Source organism: Manis pentadactyla, chromosome X (genome assembly GCF_030020395.1).
Source record: "Manis pentadactyla isolate mManPen7 chromosome X, mManPen7.hap1, whole genome shotgun sequence".
Classification (NCBI taxonomy): Eukaryota; Metazoa; Chordata; class Mammalia; order Pholidota; family Manidae; genus Manis; species Manis pentadactyla.
The window spans coordinates 18,992,431-19,013,991 of record NC_080038.1 but is presented as its reverse complement, the minus strand read 5'-3'; the positions used below and the strand labels follow the sequence as shown (position 1 = coordinate 19,013,991).

The window sequence follows — 21,561 nt, the reverse complement described above, 5'->3', positions numbered from 1 at the left end:
ATTCTCATGCCTTCTTGCGTAAATCCATTTTTTTCTCCTTTCATTTTTGACCAGGAAAAGAAATACCGCTTCCAAAACCAGGTAGACAAGATGAAGGAAAAGGTCAAGAACGTGGAGGAAAGATCAAAGGAATTTGTTAACAGAGTGGAAGAAAAGAGTCATGATCTAATTCAGAAGTGGGAAGAGAAATCGAGGGAATTCATTGGCAACTTCCTAGAATTGTTTGGGCCCGATGGAGCATGGGTATGTATTTATTTCACTTGGCTCCCTTCATGATGAGTGTTTTCAGTTTATGCTCCTTTTCATGGACCCACTCAGGGGTGTCCCTTATCTCAGTCCAAAATGTGACCTCCACTTTGGGGATTAGCACAAGTGATTTCAAGTCCACGTTACTTCCTTATTCAGCTTCCGCTTTCCCCCTACAGCACTCAATAGCACCCAAAGTCAGCCCTGGTCTCGGTTTCTATTTCTTGTCCAGAGCTTAAAGCCTTTTGGCAATTGTTGAATATCTATTACTGCAGAGGTTGGTTCTATACTCCATCCCAGTCTCCCATTTGGAGAGGATGCAAAACTTGGGGGCAAGGGTGAAGTGGACCAATGGCATCATGGAACTTGTGTTGGAAGACAAAGCTCTGGGTTCTTTGATCAACCCAGGGAGGAGGATGCAAAAGAAATGTAGCTGCCTTCGTCAGCTTTTGCTGTCAGGAACCCTCTTCTTTCATTGGTTGGAGAGAGAGGAGAGAGAGAGAGAGAGAGAGAGAGAGAGAGAGAGAGACAGAGAGACAGAGAGACAGAGAGACAGAGAGACAGAGAGACAGAGAGAGACAGAGAGAGAGAGAGAAGAGGTAGGATTTTGCCCTGCATCAGCACTTACCATGCCCTGATTTTCCTGGGTTTTTTTCCATGGCATAAATATGTTGGGACAAGGTGCAAAATTCTCAAGGGACTGAGGCCATGATCTAAATTTCTTAAAAAAGAGAAAAACAGAGAGAGAAAATGTAGAGGGTCTCTTACCTAAATTTTGTAGACATATTATAAGTGAAAACTATGGAAAGGGAAAAGATAATTCTGGAAACCACCTTGTACTCATTAGCACTTCCAGAATAAATAACGAGTATTGTCGGCAGAGCTAATAAAGTCTCTATGAAAGAGATACTTTTAAAGCTAACTTCCCTTTTAAAACCAAAAGAAATGATTCTACTTGATTTCCCTGATTTTAAGTAGCCTAGATTTCCTATTATGACATGAGAAGTCTCCAACACAATCCACTTCAGCTTAATTATTTTATTGATGGGTTGTCACTGCTGCCTCTCTGCTCATTTGAGCTGGTTCATTACAGGATTATCTAAAAGTAAAACACTCAATTAGTAATAGAAAAAGAACAAGGTTTGAGAAGTTAGAAGAGATTCTTTGCTTAAAGCCTGGAGGCCTCTAAGTGATTATAAAGGTGGGTATTGTAGACTAACCAGGTCCTATTGGCTGGGTCTGAGAAGGGTAGAGGGTTTGCGAGAGATGGCTTGAGCCCTTGGTGACTTATAGAAAATAGCTACCAAGAGTGCAAGAGCCAAGGGCCTGGTTCCTTTTCATTTTCCCTGGGCCTGTAAAATTTTTCAGCTCAGATCAATTTAATTCATGGGAAATTTCTTAATGGCCTTAGATATGTACAGTACTTGGGAACAACATGAAGATCAAGAGCAGACCCTGTTCTTTGGGATTCTATGGTCTCTATAACAAAGTCTGAAACTCCCATTAATCCAGGGTGTGCTTTCACAGTTCACATTTTCACAACTAATTTTCAGGCTCTGAAGAAATAGCTTTTTTTGTTTTTTATGAAACTATGTAGGTATTCATTTGCTTTAGGGATTCAGAAATGCGTCTCTGCTGTAAAGCCCCGGCATTGTACCTCAAGGGGTGGATGTTTTCTTCAGTGAAAGTGAGAGTCAGCAAAGGCAGAGAAGAAATATAATTTCACAGGAACTTTACCAGCTGTAGTTGTTTTCAAGCTACCAGTGAAGATGAAATAGTAGCTGGAATTGTTCTAGGAGAGTCTGGTGACAGCAAGCTAAGGTGATTTTTAAGAAATGAAGCCCAGCTTAGAGACTGGAGGTTTTTCTTTTTAAAACTTGCTATTAATGTCAAAACTGTTATTAACATTAATTTACTGTATCAGCCAGACTTAGACATTACTTTTTTCTGTTGACATTAAAAGTACAGGAATAGTTACAAGGATGTTAAACGCCAAGGTAAGTAATTTGCTTTTCATGAATATGCTATTATTATAATAATTCTTTATTTGTGGATTTGGGACTGAAACTCATTTCTGAAAATAGAGAATCTACATTACCTGCAAATACAGTACTGATACAAATAATCCAATCTTGGCAAGGTACAGAATAGAAGCATTTAAGATACAAAATTTGGGACAAGAGGATTAGTATGCAGCATAGTATGTTGTAGTTTACAGTGGGTATTCCAAAAGTGTTTCTGCAATGAATGGATGGATATGTGATGAAGACCTAGTCACAGAACTTTCTGCAAAGGATATTGTGAGACCTAAATCTTCCATATCTATATCATCTATATTGATATTGATATCACATTGATATAAATCAATACATATATATATGTGTGTGTATATATATATATATATATATACACACACACATATATACCCTTAGCCTTTTATTATGGTGCTGGATAAAGGGCTTACAACCTGGTGTTTGGTGGATCAAATTCAGTAGACAGACTTGGTTTGCTTGACCCTCAGCAATGTTTTAAAATTTCTTGTAGGAAGAGCATGAAGTCTCTAGATTGCCATGTCCACACCATTCCCCACTGTTCTTCCCTGCCACCTCCTCTAATATGACTCACCCATTTATACTGCCCACATGGCCCAGGAAATATTTGCATTTGCTTCTTGTGGTATAATGTCTTTTAAGTCTCCCCAAGTGACCTCATGTTTAATATCAAAAATATAAAATCCAAACCCTTACATTCCATCTTTGCGTGGAGAGGAGTAGTCATGTTGATGATGATGTTATTACTGTCTAGAAGTTGTATAGCAGGTTAAACTCTTTTTCCAAAGTCCTTTTATATTTACTTATTTTAACCACAGGGAAAGGTGGTATCATAGCTGTGTTATACGCAAAGAAATGAAGGCCTAGAAAAATTATGAAACTTTCCTGTGGTCTCACAGGACTTGCGAGGGACTGGGTTGCAGCCTGGGGCCAAGCCTCCTCCTCCTCCTTGCCAACACTATCACTTTGGGATAGGAATGTCCAGGGAATGCAGTCACTTTGCCTTTCATTCCCCTTTGGTCAGGGTGCAGCACTGTAGAGAAACTGAGGTCTCCTGAACCCCCCTCTAAGGCTTTGTGACAAAGGCAGATGCCAAAAATGGCACTTTAGGCCAGGTCATCTAGATTCAGGAGAGGTACTGTTGGCCTTCTTCCTAAGCATGGTACCCACGGCTGTGTTAGTTACCTGCTCGTGTATAACAGATGACCCTGAAACTTAGTGACTTAAAACAACATACATTTATTATCTCACAGTTTCTGAAGGTTGGGAGGCAGCCTGGTGGGACAGTTATCACTGAGGCTCTCATAAAGTTGCAGTCATCTGGGGCTGGAGGTTCCTCTTCCACACTCACGCATGCGTGACTGTTACCTGGATACCCAGTTCCTCACCATGGGCCTTTCCATGAGGCTGCCAAGTACCCTCATGACATGGCAGCTAGCTTTCCCCAAAGAGTGAGAGAACGCACACATGACCAAGACAAAAGCTATAGTCTCTTCTGACCTAATGTCAGAAGTGACAAATTATTACTTCTGTGATATTCTATTGGTCTCACAGACTAATCCTGGTATGTTTTGGGAGGACATTACACAAGGATAGTACCATGATGTGGGGCCATTAGGGGCCATTGTGGCACCTGGTTACCATCATTGCTTTTGAGAATTTGAAGCAAGCCATCTACTTCTCAATTGCTGTAATAGATTATCTCTTCCCACATACTCAGTCTGATTGAAAAGTAGTATCCTTCCTCATAGAAACTTGGCATTACCTCTCTTGGGGAAGTATATTTCTGAAAGACAGTCTCAAAGGAGAGGCTTTAAAGGAGCTAAATTTCCAAGTTTTGTTAGCATGTTGGAAGGGATGCTATCCATTTTTAAGGTAATAAGAGTCAACGACTCAGTCCCAGGGGATGCTGGATCAGCTTTTAGGGCTTGGTTTTGGGGTAGGGCCTCTCTACTGAAACTTCATTTTTTTTCATGAAAATTTTGGGACTTAATTTGAGGTTTTCTTCTTTAGAGAGGTTCAGTGATTGCTTCAAGGGTGGGGGTGGGGAAACCAACCTGCTCTTTTTTTAATATTGAGATACATACGGTAAAATGCACAAATCTTAGTGTACAGCTTGATGAATTTTGACATGTGTATATACTCATGCAACTATCAGATCAAGATATCAGACATTATCACTAATATTTTTTCCTCCTCCATCTATTGCACCCATACCCCTCCCCTGTGGTAACTACCAGTCTGTTCTGTGTTTATGTGTCTATTTCAGTTTTGTTTGCTTGTTCATTTGCTTTATAGATTACACATATAAGTGAAGTCATATGGTATTTGTCTTTCACTTAGCATATCACCTTCCAGGTCCATCCATATTGTTGCAAGTGGCAAAATTTCATCCTTTTTATGACTAATATTCCATTGTATATATGTACTACATCTCTTCTATCTATTCATCTATCAATGGATATTTAGATTGTCTCCATATATTGGCTTTTGTAAATAATGCTGTGATTAGCATAGGAATACATATACCTTTTCAGATTAGTGATTTTGTTTTCTTCAGGTAAATTCCCAGAAATGTAATTGCTGGGTCATGTGGTATTTCTATTTTTAGTCTTTTGAGAACCCTTCATAGTTCTTTCCACAATGGCTGCACCAATTTACACTCCCACCAACAGTATAGGAGGGTTCCCTTTTCTCCATACCCTTGTCAACACTTGTTATTTCTTGTCTTTTGGGTGATGGCCGTTCTAACTGGTGTGAGGTGATGTCTTATTGTGGTTTTGATTTGCATTTCCCTGATGATCAGCAATGTGGAGCATCTTTTCATGTGCCTGTTGGCCATCTGTATGTCTGCTTTGGAAAAATGTCTATTCAGGTCCTCTGCCCATTTTTTAATTAGCTTATTTGGTTTTCTTATGTCGAGTTGTATGAGTTCTTTATATGTTTTAGATATTAGTGCCTTATCAGATACATCATTTACAAATATATTCTTCCATACAATAGGTTGCCTTTTCATTTTGTTGGTTTCCTTTGCTGTGCAGAATCCTTTTAGTTTGATGTAGTCCCACTTGTTTATTTTTGCTTTTGTTTCCCTTGCCTGGGGAGACAGATCCAGAAAAAGGTTACTAATGCTAATGTTCAAGAGTTTATTGCCTGCTTTTGTTGAGTTTTATGGTTTCAGGTCTTGCATTTAGGTCTTTAAGCCATTTCAAGTTTATTTTTGTGTGTGGTGAAAGACAGTAATCCGGTTTTATTCTTTTGCATGTGGCTGCCCAGTTTTCCCAACATCATTTATTGAGGACACTTTCCCCATTGTATATTCTTGCCTCCTTTGTCATATATTAATTGACCATATATGCATGGGTTTATTTCTGGGCTCTCTTTTCTGTTCCATTGATCTATGTATTTGTTCTTATACATGTACCATACTATTTTGATCACTGTAGCTTTGTAGTATTGTTTGAAATCAAGGAGTGTGATACCCCCAAGTTTCGTTATTTCTCAAGGTTGCTTGGGCTATTTGGGGTCTTTTGTGGTTCCATACAAATCTTGGGATTATTTGCTCTAGTTCAGTGAAAAAATGCCATTGGTATTTTGATTGGCATTGTATTAAATCTGTAGATCATTTTGGGCAGTATGGCCATTTTGACAATATTAATTCTTCTTATCCATGACCATGGAATGTCTTTCCATTTATTTTTGTTGTCTTCAATTTATTTCATCAGTGTTATACAGTTTTCAGAGTACAAGTCTTTGGCCCCCATAGATTTATTCCTAGGTATTTTATTCTTTTTGATGTAAGTGGTATTGTTTTATTTCTCTTTCTGCTAGTTCCTTGTTAGTATATAGGAATGCAACAGGTTTCTGTATATTGATTTTGGACCCTGCAACTTTGCTGAATCCAGTTATTAGTTCTAATAATTTTTTGGTGGAGCTTTTAGGGTTTTTTATACATAGTATAATGTCATCTGCAAATAGTGACAGTTTACTTCTTCCTTACCAGTTTGGATGCCTTTTCTTTTTCTTGTCTGATTGCTGTGGCAAGTAGTTGCAGTACTGTGTTGAATAAAAGTGGTGAGAGTGGGCATCCTTGTCTAGATCTTACAGATGAAGCTATCAACCTTTTTGCCATTAAGTACAGTGTAAGCTCTGGGTTTGTTGTATATGGCCTTTATTATGTTGAGGTATGTTCCCACTATACCCACTTTTTTGAGTGTTTTTAACATGAATGGATGCTGAATTTTGTCAAATGCTTTTTCAGCATCTGTTGAGATGATCTTATGGTTTTTATCCTTCTTTTTGTTAACTGATTGATTTGCAGATATTGAACCACAGTTTGGTCCCCAAAATAAATCCCACTTGATCATGGTGAATGATCCTTTTGATGTATTTTTTTTATTCAGTTTGATATTTTGTTGAGGATTTTTGCATCTATGCTCATCCAGGATGTTGGTTTATAATTTTCTTTTTTTTTTTTTTTTTTTTTTTAGATAATTATTTTTTATTGAAGGGTAGTTGACACACAGTATTACATTACATTAGTTTCAGGTGTACAACACAGTGATTCAACATTTATATACATGATAATTCTAAGTACCAGCTATCACCATACCAAGTTGTTACAATATTTTGACTATATTCCTTATGCTATACATTACATCCCGGTTGCTTATTTATTTTACAATTGGAAGTGTGTACTTTTTCTTGGTTGTTGTTGTTAGGGCATCTCTCATTTTTATTGATCAAATGGTTGTTAACAACAATAAAATTCTGTATAGGGGAGTCAATGCTCAATGCACAATCATTAATCCACGCCAAGCCTAATTTTCGTCAGTCTCCAATCTTCTGAAGCATAACGAACAAGTTCTTACATGGAGAACAAATTCTTACATAGTGAATAAGTTACATGGTGAACAGTACAAGGGCAGTCATCACAGAAACTTTTGGTTTTGCTCATGCATTATGAACTATAAACAGTCAGTTCAAATATGAATACACATTTGATTTTTATACTTGATTTATATGTGGATACCACATTTCTCTCTTTATTATTTTTAATAAGATGCTGAAGTGGTAGGTAGATACAACATAAAGGTAGAAAACATAGTTTAGTGTTGTAAGAGAGCAAATGTAGATGATCAGGTGTGTGCCTGTAGACTATGTGTTAATCCAAGCTAGACAAGGGCAATAAAACATCCACATATGCAGAAGATTTCTCTCAGTACAGGGGGGGTGAGGTTCTAAGCCTCACCTCTGTTGATCCCCAATTTCTCACCTGATGACCCCCCAGCGACTGTGCCTGTCTTAGGTTGTTCCTCCCTTGAGGAATCTTACCCGTCTCTGGCTAACCAGTCATCTTCCGGGGCCACACAGGGAAATGTTAAGTTGGTAAGTGAGAGAGAAGCCTTATTGTTTGAAATGGTTAGCTTTTTATTTCTTTGCATATTTATGCCCTGTGGCTTCTATGCCCAGCATTTGTCTTGAGGTATCTTTACCACTTGGAGGAGTTATGATACTCGGTAAATTTGATATGAGGCACGAATTCTATTTAAGAATTCGTTGTAATTAGGAAGGAAGAAGAAAAGCTATAGAAGTAGCAGGCGGGAGAAAACATGGGAAGATTGATTATTTCTTTGACATATCTTCTTGTAGAGTAACTTCAGCATGTATATATTTTAAGCTACTACTTAAATTGCGCACACACATTAACATAATAGGAGTATAGTTACATAACCAAAGCATACCTGTAATTACCAGCCATCTCCAGTTAAACCAAGAAAACCAGTTAGGCACCCTAGGCATTTGTGAAAACTTATCAATGATATGATGGTTATTATCTAACTGAATTTGAATAGTTTGAGAAAAATCAGACAAATTAAAACAACCCATTCCTGGGCACTGTTCACATCCCATATGTTCTTTTAACAGTAAATAGTCTGTAGTTGTAAGATTTTGGAGCGCTACAATTTGCACTTCTCCTAATTCTTGGTTGAGTTCCAACAGTATAGATCCAGTCAAATTTGTTGTTTTACTGTATGCACAGGCCAGCTTAGATATCTCCTTCATTCCCATGGCAAGTCCAGGAGCTGGTGGGATGAGTGCATCTACAGCTGTAGCAGTGCGTGGATCTTTGTTGGGGTTTTTTGATGATCATCTTCTGGCATGAGTCTTCCCGAGAGTGCTGATGTTGGAAGTTCTCTTTCATATCGTTTCTTAGTTCATTTTCGGGGTAGCCAAATTAGGCTTTGATCCTCTGTATAAACACAAACAGACCCTTTGCCTACACTTTTATATGTCCTTTATATTATTGTGTAGAACTCATTAGAGGTCACCACATAGGAACTGCATTTTTTTTTTTTAATCATTAATCTACACTTACATGACGAATACTTACGAATACTTTGTTTACTAGGCTCTCCCCTATACCAGGTCCCCCCTATATACTCCTTTACAGTCACTGTCCATCAGCGTAGCAACCTGTTGTAGAATCACTACTTGTCTTCTCTGTGTTGTACAGCCCTCCCCTTTCTCCCACCCCCCCATGCATGCTAATCTTAATACCCCCCTACTTCTCCCCCCCTTATCCCTCCCTACCCACCCATCCTCCCCAGTCCCTTTCCCTTTGGTACCTGTTAGTCCATTCTTGAGTTCTGTGATTCTGCTGCTGTTTTGTTCCTTCAGTTTTTCCTTTGTTCTTATATTCCACAGATGAGTGAAATCATTTGGTATTTCTCTTTCTCTGCTTGGCTTGTTTCACTGAGCAAAATACCCTCCAGCTCCATCCATGTTGCTGCAAATGGTTGGATTTGCCCTTTTCTTATGGCTGAGTAGTATTCCATTGTGTATATGTACCACATCTTCTTTATCCATTCATCTATCGATGGACATTTAGGTTGCTTCCAATTCTTGGCTATTGTAAATAGTGCTGCAATAAACATAGGGGTGCACTGATCTTTCTCATACTTGATTGCTGCATTCTTAGGGTAAATTCCTAGGAGTGCAATTCCTGGGTCAAATGGTAAGTCTGTTTTGAGCATTTTGATGTACCTCCATACTGCTTTCCACAATGGTTGAACAAGTTTACATTCCCACCAGCAGTGTAGGAGGGTTCCCCTTTCTCCACAGCCTCGCCAACATTTGTTGTTGTTTGTCTTTTGGATGGCAGCCATCCTTACTGGTGTGAGGTGATACCTCATTGTAGTTTTAATTTGCATTTCTCTGATAATTAGCGATGTGGAGCATCTTTTCATGTGTCTGTTGGCCATCTGTATTTCTTTTTTGGAGAACCGTCTGTTCAGTTCCTTTGCCCATTTTTTAATTGGGTTATTTGTTTTTTGTTTGTTGAGGCGTGTGAGCTCTTTATATATTCTGGACGTCAAGCCTTTATCGGATGTGTCATTTTCAAAGATATTCTCCCATACTGTAGGGTTTCTTTTTGTTCTATTGATGGTGTCTTTTGCTGTACAGAAGCTTTTCAGCTTAATATAGTCCCACTTGTGCATTTTTGCTGTTGTTTTCCTTGCCCGGGGAGATATGTTCAAGAAGAGGTCACTCATGTTTATGTCTAAGAGGTTTGTGCCTATGTTTTCTTCCAAGAGTTTAATGGTTTCATGACTTACATTCAGGTCTTTGATCCATTTTGAGTTTACTTTTGTATATGGGGTTAGACGATGGTCCAGTTTCATTCTCCTACATGTAGCTGTCCAGTTTTGCCAGCACCATCTGTTGAAGAGACTGTCATTTCGCCATTGTATGTCCATGGCTCCTTTATCAAATATTAATTGACCATATATGTCTGAGTTAATGTCTGGATTCTCTAGTCTGTTCCATTGGTCTGTGGCTCTGTTCTTGTGCCAGTACCAAATTGTCTTGATTACTATGGCTTTATAATAGAGCTTGAAGTTGGGGAGTGAGATCCCCCCTACTTTATTCTTCTTTCTCAGGATTGCTTTGGCTATTCGGGGTCTTTGGTGGTTCCATATGGATTTTTGAATTATTTGATCCAGTTCATTGAAGAATGTTGCTGGTAGTTTCATAGGGATTGCATCAAATCTGTATATTGCTTTGGGCAGGATGGCCATTTTGACGATATTAATTCTTCCTAGCCATGAGCATGGGATGCGTTTCCATCTGTTAGTGTCCCCTTTAATTTCTTTTAAGAGTGACTTGTAGTTTTCAGAATATAAGTCTTTCACTTCTTTGGTTAGGTTTATTCCTAGGTATTTTATTTTTTTTGATGCAATTGTGAATGGAGTTGTTTTCCTGATTTCTCTTTCTGTTGGTTCATTGTTGGTATATAGGAAAGCCACAGATTTCTGTGTGTTGATTTTGTATCCTGCAACTTTGCTGTATTCCGATATCAGTTCTAGTAGTTCTGGGGTGGAGTCTTTAGGGTTTTTTATGTACAGTATCATGTCATCTGCAAATAGTGACAGTTTGACTTCTTCTTTGCCAATCTGGATTCCTTGTATTTTTTTGTTTTGTCTGATTGCCGTGGCTAGGACCTCCAGTACTATGTTAAATAACAGTGGGGAGAGTGGGCATCCCTGTCTAGTTCCCGATCTCAGCGGAAATGCTTTCAGCTTCTCGCTATTCAATATAATGTTGGCTGTGGGTTTTTCATAGATGGCCTTTATTATGTTGAGGTACTTGCCCTCTATTCCCATTTTGCTGAGAGTTTTTATCATGAATGGATGTTGAACTTTGTCAAATGCTTTTACAGCATCTATGGAGATGATCATGTGGTTTTTGTCTTTCTTTTTGTTGATGTGGTGGATGATATTGATGGATTTTCGAATGTTGTGCCATCCTTGCATCCCTGGGATGAATCCCACTTGGTCATGGTGTACGATGGTTTTGATGTATTTTTGAATTCGGTTTGCTAAAATTTTGTTGAGTATTTTTGCGTCTACGTTCATCAGGGATATTGGTCTATAGTTTTCTTTTTTGGTGGTGTCTTTGCCTGGTTTTGGTATTAGGGTGATGTTAGCTTCATAGAATGAGTTTGGGAGTATCCCCTCCTCTTCTATTTCTTGGAAAACTTTAAGGAGAATGGGTATTATGTCTTCCCTGTATGTCTGATAAAATTCCGAGGTAAATCCATCTGGCCCGGGGGTTTTGTTCTTTGGTAGTTTTTTGATTACCGCTTCAATTTCGTTGCTGGTAATTGGTCTGTTTAGATTTTCTGTTTCTTTTTGGGTCAGTCTTGGAAGGTTGTATTTTTCTAGGAAGTTGTCCATTTCTCCTAGGTTTCCCAGCTTGTTAGCATATAGGTTTTCATAGTAGTCTCTAATAATTCTTTGTATTTCTGCGGGATCTGTTGTGATTTTTCCTTTCTCATTTCTGATACTGTTGATTTGTGTTGACTCTCTTTTCCTCTTAATAAGTCTGGCTAGAGGCTTATCTATTTTGTTTATTTTCTCGAAGAACCAGCTCTTGGTTTCATTGATTTTTGCTATTGTTTTATTCTTCTCAATTTTATTTATTTCTTCTCTGATCTTTATTATGTCCCTCCTTCTGCTGACCTTAGGCCTCATTTGTTCTTCTTTTTCCAATTTTGATAGTTGTGACATTAGACCGTTCATTTGGGATTGCTCTTCCTTTTTTAAATATGCTTGGAGTGCTATATACTTTCCTCTTAAGACTGCTTTTGCTGCGTCCCACAGAAGTTGGGGCTTAGTGTTGTTGTTGTCATTTGTTTCCATATATTGCTGGATCTCCATTTTGATTTGGTCATTGATCCATTGATTATTTAGGAGCGTGTTGTTTAGCCTCCATGTGTTTGTGAGCCTTTTTGCTTTCTTTGAACAGTTTATTTCTAGTTTAATGCCTTTGTGGTCTGAAAAGTTGGTTGGTAGGATTTCAATCTTTTGGAATTTACTGAGGCTCTTTTTGTGTCCTAGTATGTGGTCTATTCTGGAGAATGTTCCATGTGCACTTGAGAAGAACGTGTATCCTGTTGCTTTTGGATGTAGAGTTCTGTAGATGTCTATTAGGTCCATCTGTTCTAGTGTGTTGTTCAGTGCCTCTGTGTCCTTACTTATTTTCTGTCTGGTGGATCTGTCCTTTGGAGTGAGTGGTGTGTTGAAGTCTCCTAGAATGAATGCATTGCATTCTATTTCCTCCTTTAGTTCTGTTAATATTTGTTTCAGGTATGTTGGTGCTCCTGTATTGGGTGCATATATATTTATAATGGTTATATCCTCTTGATGGACTGAGCCCTTTATCATTATGTAATGTCCTTCTTTGTCTTTTTTTACTTTCTTTATTTTGAAGTCTGTTTTGTCTGATACCAGAATTGCAACACCTGCTTTCTTCTCTCTGTTGTTTGCTTGAAATATCTTTTTCCATCCCTTGACTTTAAGTCTGTGCGCGTCTTTGGGTTTGAGGTGAGTCTCTTGTAAGCAGCATATGGATGGATCTTGCTTTTTTATCCATTCTATTACTCTGTGTCTTTTGATTGGTGCATTCAGTCCATTTACATTTAGGGTGATTATTGAAAGGTATGAATTTATTGCCATTGCAGGCTTTAAGTTTGTGGTTACCAAAGGTTTAGGGTTAGCTTCTTTACTGTCTTACTGTCTAACTTAACTCGCTTGTTGAGCTATTATAAACACAATCTGATGATTCTTTATTTCTCTCCCTTCTTATTCCTCCTCCTCCCTTCTTCATATGTTGGGTGTTTTGTTGTGTGCTCTTTTTAGGAGTGCTCCCATCTAGAGCAGTCCCTGTAGGATGCCCTGTAGAGGTGGTTTGTGGGAGGCAAATTCCCTCAACTTTTGCTTGTCTGGGAATTGTTTAATCCCTCCTTCATATTTAAATGATATTCGTGCTGGATACAGTAGTCTTGGTTCGAGGCCCTTCTGTTTCATTGCATTAAGTATATCATGCCATTCTCTTCTGGCCTGTAGGGTTTCTGTTGAGAAGTCTGATGATAGCCTGATGGGTTTTCCTTTGTAGGTAACCTTTTTTTTCTCTCTGGCTGCTTGTAATACTTTGTCCTTGTCTTTGATCTTTGCCATTTTAATTATTATGTGTCTTGGTGTTGCCCTCCTTGGATCCCTTGTCATGGGAGTTCTGTGTACCTCTGTGGTCTGAGAGGCCATTTCTTCCCCTAGTTTGGGGAAATTTTCAGCAATTATTTCTTCAAAGACATTTTCTATCCCCTTTTCTCTCTCTACTTCTTCTGGAATGCCTATGATTCTTAAATTATTTCTTTTATATTGATCACTCAGCTCTCTTAAAATTCTTTCATTCCTGGAGATCCTTTTATCTCTCTCTGCATCAGCTTCTCTGCGTTCCTGTTCTCTGTTTTCTAGTCCATTAATGGTCTCTTGCATCTCGTCCATTCTGTTTTGAAGTCCTTCCAGAGCTTGTTTTATTTCTGAATTCTCCTTCCTTAGTTCTTGCATATTTCTCTGCAAGTCCATCAGCATGGTTATGACTTTTGTTTTGAATTCTTTTTCAGGTAGACTGGCTAAATCTATCTCCCCAGATTCCTTCTCAGGGGAAGATGTAGCAGATGCCGAAGCTGTCTGGGTTAGTCTTGTCTGAATCATATTTTTTTGCCTTTTCATGTTGACAGGTGCTATTGACTGTCAGCTGGGAGGGCCAAAATTTTCACTTACTACTGGCCTTTCTTTACTGGGGCAACTGCGACCCCTAGTGGCTTGTGTTGGGTAATTGCGTGTAGAGTGGGTCTTTGTGTCTTGCCTGGCCGGAAGGGAGAAATTTCCCTTTCTGTGGGCGGAATTTGTCTCAGGCTGCTTCTCTGCTTTCGCAGCGCCCGGTGGGGTGATGGATGGGGGGGCTGCTTGACTGTTTGCCTCCGTGAGGGGTCTCAGAGCTGTTGCCCAGGGGGTTAGTGCACCCGGTTTTCCCTGTAATTTCCAGCTGCTGTACTGTGACCTGGGTTGTTTCCGTCAAGCTGTTAAGTCCCTGTCCCTTTAAGACTTTCAAAAAAGCCCCCGCTTTTCTTTGTCACAGGGGCATCAGCTTCAGCACCCGCTCTGAGGTCTACCCCCTGTTCTCCCAGTATCCAGGGCCCCCTGGGCATATACTGTGTCTGCGCTCTGGCCCGGATGGCTGGGGCTGGGTGTTCGGCAGTCCTGGGCTCCGTCTCCCTCCCGCTCTGCCTATTGTTCTCCCGCCGGGAGCTGGGGGGAGGGGCGCTCGCGTCCCGCAGGGCCGGGGCTTGTATCTTACCCCCTTCGCGAGGCGCTGGGTTCTCGCTGGTGTAGCTGCAGTCTGGCCACTGTCCTGCGTCTTCTGGTCTCTCTTTTAGGGCTAGTTGTGTTTGTTGTATTTTCAAAAGTATATATGTTTTTGGGAGGAGATTCCCACTGTCCTACTCACGCCGCCATGTTGGCTCCGCCTTATAATTTTCTTTTTTAATAATGTCTTTGGTTTTGTTACTAGGGTTTTGGCCTCATAGAATGAGTTTGGGAGTATTCCTTCCTCTTCCATTTCTTTGAATAGTTTAAGAAATGATAGGTGTTAGCTCTTCTTTAAATGTTTGGTAGATCCATCTGTGAAGCTGTCTGATCCTGCACTTTTGTTTTTTGGAAGTTTTTTGATTACCAATTTAATTTCATTATTAGTAATTGGTCTGTTTAGATTTTCCATTTCTTTCTGGGTCAGTCTTGGAAGAGTATATGTTTCAAAGAATTTATCCATTTCTTCTAGGCAGTCCAGTTTATTGGCATTAATTTTTCATAGAATTCTTTTGTAATCTTTTGGATTTCTTTGGTATTGGTTGGAACTTCTCTTTCATTTCTGCTTTTGTTGGAGTCCTCTCTTTTTTCCTTGGTAAGTCTGGCTAAGGGTTTGTCAATTTTATTTTCTCAAAGAACCAATTCTTAGTTTCATTGATTTTTTTATTTTTGTAGTCTCTTTCATTTATTTTTGTTCTGATCTTTGGGCTTTGTTTGTTCTTCTTTTTCTAGTTCCTTTAGTTGTAAGGTTAGAATATTTATTTGAAACTGTTCTTGTTTGTTGTGGTAGGCCTGTATCACTATGAACTTCCCTCTTAGAACTACTTTTGCTGATCCCACAGATTTTTGAACTGTTGTTTTCATTTGTCTCCATATATTTTTTAATTTCCTCTTTTATTTGTTCATCGATCAATTGGTTATTTAGTAGCATGTTGTTTCTGGAGAATGTTCTATGTGCACTTGAGAAGAATGTGTATTCTGATTTTGGGCGGAATAATTTGTATGTATCTGTTAAGCCCATATGGTCTAACATGTTGAATTCCACTGTTTCCTTATTGATTTACTGTCTGGGTGATCTATCCATTGATGTAAGTGGGGGGGGGGCGTTCAAAATCCCATACTATTATTGTATTACTATCAATCTCTCCCTTTAGGTATGTTGATATTTGCTTCATAGATTTAGGCATTCCTATGTTGGGTGCATAGATATTTACAACTACTATATTCTGTTGTTTGATTCCTTTATCATTATGTAATGTCCTTTGTCTCTTGTTACTTTGTTTTGAAGTCAGTTTTGTCAAAGTATTGCTACTCCTGGTTTTTATTTGCTGTTTGCATAGAACATCTTTTTCCACCTTTTCACTTTCAGTCTATATGTGTCCTTAGGCCTAAAGTGAGTCTCTCACAGGCAACATATAGATGAGTCTTGGTCCTTTATCCACTCATCCACCCTATGTCTTTTGACTGGAGCATTTAGTCCATTTACATTTAAAATAATTATTGATGTACTTACTACCATTTTGTTAATTTTTTTGTAGTTCTCTGTTTCTTCTTCTCCTGTTCTCTTCCCTTGTGATTTGATGACTTTCTTTAGGGTTATGCTTGGATTCCTTTCTCGTTTTTTTTTCTGTGTGTATCTGTTATAGGCTTTTGGTTTGTGGCTACCATAAAGTTCATAGATAGCATTATATATATAATATCAGTGTATTTTAGGTTGCTGGTTAATTTCAAACACATTCTAACAGCACTACTTTATTCTCCCCTCCACATTTTATGTATATAATTGACATCTTTTTATTTTGTGTATCACTTTACTAATTTTTTTGTATAATTGATTTTATCACTTTTGTCTTTTGAACTTCATACTCATTTTGTATGTGATTGGTCTGCTACTGTTAATGTAGGTTTTCACTCATGAACAAAAATTTTTTTTCATCTAAAGAAGTTCCTTTAGCATATCTTGTAAGGCTAGTTTAGTGGTGGTGAATTCTTTTGTTTATCTGGAAAAATTTCTCCAATTCTGAATGATAACCTTGCTGGGTAGACTATTCTTGATATTTCCCTTTCAGCATTTTGAATATTTCATGCCACTTCTTTCGGACCTATAAAGATCTTGCTGAATAAAATCTGCCTTGTGTAGGTAACTGTCTCCCCTTCTCTTGCTGTTTCTAAGATTCTCTCTTTAACTTACAATCTTTGCCATTTTAATTACTATGTGTCTTGATGTGGACCTCCTTGGGTTCATCTTCTTAGGGGCTCTCTGCTCTTCCAGGACCTGGATGTCTGTTGGGGACATTTCCAGCTATCATTTCTTTAAATAGCCATTCTGTCCCTTTCTCTGTCTTCTCCTCTAGGACCCCTATTATGTGAATGTTGTTTTGATTGAAGTTGGTGCAGAGATCTCTTAGTGTCTTCTCATTTTTAGAGATTCTTCTTTCTGTTGCTCAGCTTGGTTACTTTCCACTGCCATCTTCCAGATCACTGATCCATTTTTCTGCATCCTCTAATTTGCTGTTCATTCCCTCCATATTTTTCATTTCAGTTATTGTATTCTTCAGCTCTGACTGCTTCTTTTTAATATTTTCTATCTCTTTGTTGAAGTCCTCCTTGAGTTCATCTGTTCTTTTCTCTAGTCCAGTGAGCATCTTTATGACCATTACTTTGAATTCTTTACCAGGTAGATTGCTTATTTCCATTTCATTTAGCACTTTTTTTGGTGTTTTGTCTTGTTATTTTGTTTGGACATATCTGGTTCTATGTTTGTTTTTATGTATTAAATAGATCAGCTGTGTCTCCTGGTCTTGAAAATAGTGGCTTTATGTAGTAGGCATCATATGGTGCCCAGAAGCACAAAACCTCTGCTCATCAGAGTTAGGTGCTCTAAGGGTGTCCCCCATGTAGGCTGTGCACCTGCTCCTGTTGTGGCTGAGCTACAACTGCTGTTGATGGGACCCACTTTCAGCCTGGATGCCAGAAATGGCCAATTGCCACTGCTCTGTCTTAGTGTGCAGTGTTGGTGCAACTTAATAACAAAAGTTTGAGAAGCAACCAAGAACTTGGGCAGGGTTGAACAATAATGCTCATCTCCTACACAAGGTCACTCCTAGATTGGGACAAGTGGCTATTTTATCTAATGCACAGAAATCAAGAGTCAAGGAAAATAAACAGAAATATGTTCCAAATGAAAGAGAAAGCCTCAGAAAAAAAATCCTTAATTAAATAAAAAACAGTAATTTACCTGATACAGAGTAAAGATGCTCACCAAACTTGTGAGAATGGATGAACACAATGGAAGCTTTAATACAGAGATATAAAATATAAGTAAGTGCCAAACAGGAGTCACAGAGATGAAGAATACATTAACTAATTTAAAATAGACTAGAGAGGTTCAACCACAGACTAGATAAACCAGAAGAATCAGTGAACTCAAAGACACAGCAGTGAAACTCACCCAGAGCAGGAAAAAAAAACTTAAGGGAAGATAGCTTAAGGGACTGACATTTGCATTATAGGGTCCCAGAAAAAGAGAAAGAGGCAGAAAACTCCTTTAACCTGGGGAAGGAAACAGACGTCTAGATTCAGGAAGCCAAGAGAGTTCCAAATAAGAGGAACCAAAAGCGACCCACATCAAGACACATTCTAATTAAAATGTCTTTAACTTCTTACAAGGAGAGAATCATAAGTTGGTTTTCTCTTGCTGCTTTTATCTACAAGGGAGCTCCCATAAGCTACCAGCAGAATTTTTCAGCAGAAACTACAGGACAGAAGGGAGAGGCACAATATATTCAAAATGCTGAAAGAAAACAATTCCAACCAAGAATATTCTATCAGGTGAAGTTGTCATTCAGAACTGAAGGAGAGAGAGGGAGGAGCCAAGATGGTAGCATGAGTAGAGCAGCGGAAATCTCCTCCCAAAACCATATATATTTTTGAAAATACAATAAGTACAACTATCCCTAAAAGAGAGACAAGATACAGGACAACATCCAGGCTACATCCACACCTGCGAGAACCCAGCCCCTCGTGAAGGGGTGGAGAAGCAGCCTGAGGCTGGCTATCCCAACAGCAGCAGGGGAGAGCTTCTTTCACAGCTGCCGGGCAAGAATTAGAAACCCCATCTGCGCGCAGCTGCCCAGCACAAGCTGCTAGGGGTCGCCATTCTCCCAGGAGAGGAAGGCCACAAACCAGAAAGAAGGGACGTTCTCCCAACCGACACACGCGCCATCTCCCCACAACTACTTCTATCGCCATGAAAAGGCAGAAGAATTTGATCCAGACCAGACTAACCCAGACATCCTCTCCACAGATCAGGAACAAGACAAGTACACCTACTTTAGCCACTTTTATTCAACACAGTATTGTAAGTCATAACCAGATAATCAGACAAGAAAACGAAATAGAAGGCATCCAAATTGGAAAGGAAGAAGGAAAACCATCACTATTTGCAGATGACATGATACTATGTATAGAAAATCCTTAAGATTTTGCCAAAAAACCTATTAGAATAAATGAATTCAGTAAAGTCGCAGGATACAAAATGAATATACAAAAATCCATTGTATTTTTATACACTAATGTCCTTTCCCTATTATATATTCTTGGTGCCTCTGTCAAAACTTAATTGACCATATTGTATGGGTGTATTTCTGAGCTGTTTTGTTCCATTGATCTTTGTCTCTGTTTTTATTAATTTTTTTAATCAGAAAGACAAATTAAGAAAACAATCCCATTTATATTACATTAAAAAGAATAGAATACCTAGGAATAAATTTTAACCAAGGAGGTAAAAGACCTTTACACTGAAAATTACAAGACATTGATGAAAGGAACTGAAGATAAATAAATGGAAAAATATCCCATGCTCATGAACTGGAAGAATATTGTTAAAATGTCCATACTACTCAAAGCAATTTACAGATTTAATGCAATCCCTATCAAAATTCCAATGGCATTTTTCACAGAAATAGAATAATTCTAAAATTTGTATGCAACTGCAAAAGATCCCAAATAAGCAAAGCAATCTTAAGAAAAACAAAGTAGACATCATGCTCCCTGATTCAAACTATATTACAAAGCCATGGTAATCAAAGCAATATGGTTATAGGCATAGAAACAGACATAGATCAATGGAACAGAACAGAGAGCTCAGAAATACACCCATACAATATGGTCAATTAAGTTTCGACAGAGGCGCCAAGAATATACAATAGGAAAAGGACAGTGGTGCTGGGAAAACTGGATAGCCACGTGTAAAAAGAATGAAACTGGACTACTATCACACATTATAGACAAAACCCAACTAAAAATGGATTAGACTTGAATGTAAGATCTGAAATCATAAAGCGACTGGAAGGAAACATAAGCAATAAGCTCCTTGCTGTTGGTCTTGGTGATAATTTTTTTTGGATTTGACACCTAAAGCAATCAAATGCAAAAATAAACAAGTGGGACTACATCAAGCTAAAAAGCTTCTGCATAGCAAACTATTAGCAAAATGAAAAAACCTACCAAATATGAGAAAATACCTGCAAATCATATATAAGGGGTTAATATTCAGAATATGTAAAGAACTCACACAACTTAATCATAAAAAACAAACAGTCCAATTAAAAAATGGGCAGAGGATCTAAATAGATGTTTTTCCAAGGACACACACAGATGGCCAACAGGTACATGAAAAGTTGCTCAGCATCATTCAGAGAAACTAAAATCAAAACCGCAGTGGGATAATACCTCACACCTATCAAAATGGCTATCTTCAAACAGACAAGAAATAACAAGCGTTGGCAAGGATGTGGAGAGAAAGGAACCTGTGTGCACTGTTGGTAGGAATGCAAATTGGTGCAACCACTATGGAAAACAGTATGGAGTTTCCTCAGAAAATTAAATTTCTAACCATATGACTCAGCAAGTACACTTCTGGGTATTTATCCAAAGAAAAACACTAATTTGAAAAGATGTATGTACCACCATGGTCTTTGTAGCATTATTTACAATAGCCAAGACATCAAAGGAACCTAAGTGTCCATCAATAGATTAATGGATAAAGAAAATGTGGTCTATGTAAAAAATGGAATATTCAGCCATAGAAAATAAGAAAATCTTGCCATTTGCGACAGCATGGATGGACTCTGAGGGCATTATGCTAATTAAGCCAGGCAGGCAGAGAAAGACAAATACTATATGATCTCACTTATATGTGGAATCTAAAAATGAAACTGAGCTCATAGATACAGAGAACAGATTGGTGGTTGCCAGAGGCAGAGGGTGGGGGTAGGCAAAATGTATGGAGTTAAATGGTACAAACTTCCAATTATGAAATAAGTCATGGAGATCTAATGTATAGCATGGTGACTATGGTTAATAATACTGTATTGTGTATTTGAAAGTTGCTGAGAGCAGATCTTAAAAGGTATCACAAGAAAAATTTCGTGATTATGTATGGTGATCGATGTTGACTTGTTGTGGTGATCACTTTACAATACATACAAATATCAAATCATATTGTACCACTGAAACTATTGTTATGTGTGAATTATACGTCACAAAGTAAATAAGCATGAGCATAGACTTTATGGCTTACTGCTGTATCTTCAGGGCTTAGATTTATACCTGAACCATACATAGTGTTGTCAGTAAATATTGTTGAAGGAGTGAATCAGTGATCAACTTTTAGATTCTTTGTGCCATAATACTTTGTAATAGACAAAAAGTTTATCTTCAACATCATGAAAAACCCCCATGCAAGCAAGGAAACATATATACCATTGTGTGCATAGACATATACATACACATATGTGTATATATATATATATATACACACATATACAACAGCATAGTACTTATATAAGACCACATTTTGTTTATCCATTTATCTGTTGATGGACATTTGGATTGTTAACATCTTTTGGCTATTGTGAATAATGTTGCCATGAACATTGCTGTACAAGTATCTGTACAAGTCCCTGTTTTCAATTATTTTGGGTAAGTACACCTAGAAGTGGAATTGCTAAATCATATGGTAATTCTGTTTTTTGTTTTTTTGAGAAACT

General features: G+C 38.3%; 1 protein-coding gene across 3 annotated transcripts in view; it reads left to right on the top strand.

Moving 5' to 3' along the window:
* PCYT1B (phosphate cytidylyltransferase 1B, choline) overlaps positions 1–21,561 on the top strand; it is a 118,613-nt gene that overhangs the window by 84,961 nt on the left and 12,091 nt on the right. For all 3 annotated transcript variants that reach the window (XM_036912791.2, XM_036912789.2, XM_036912788.2), the window contains one exon: positions 55–243. In XM_036912791.2, the coding sequence (XP_036768686.1) occupies positions 55–243 (189 nt within the window). The remainder of the gene's footprint in view (positions 1–54; positions 244–21,561) is intronic.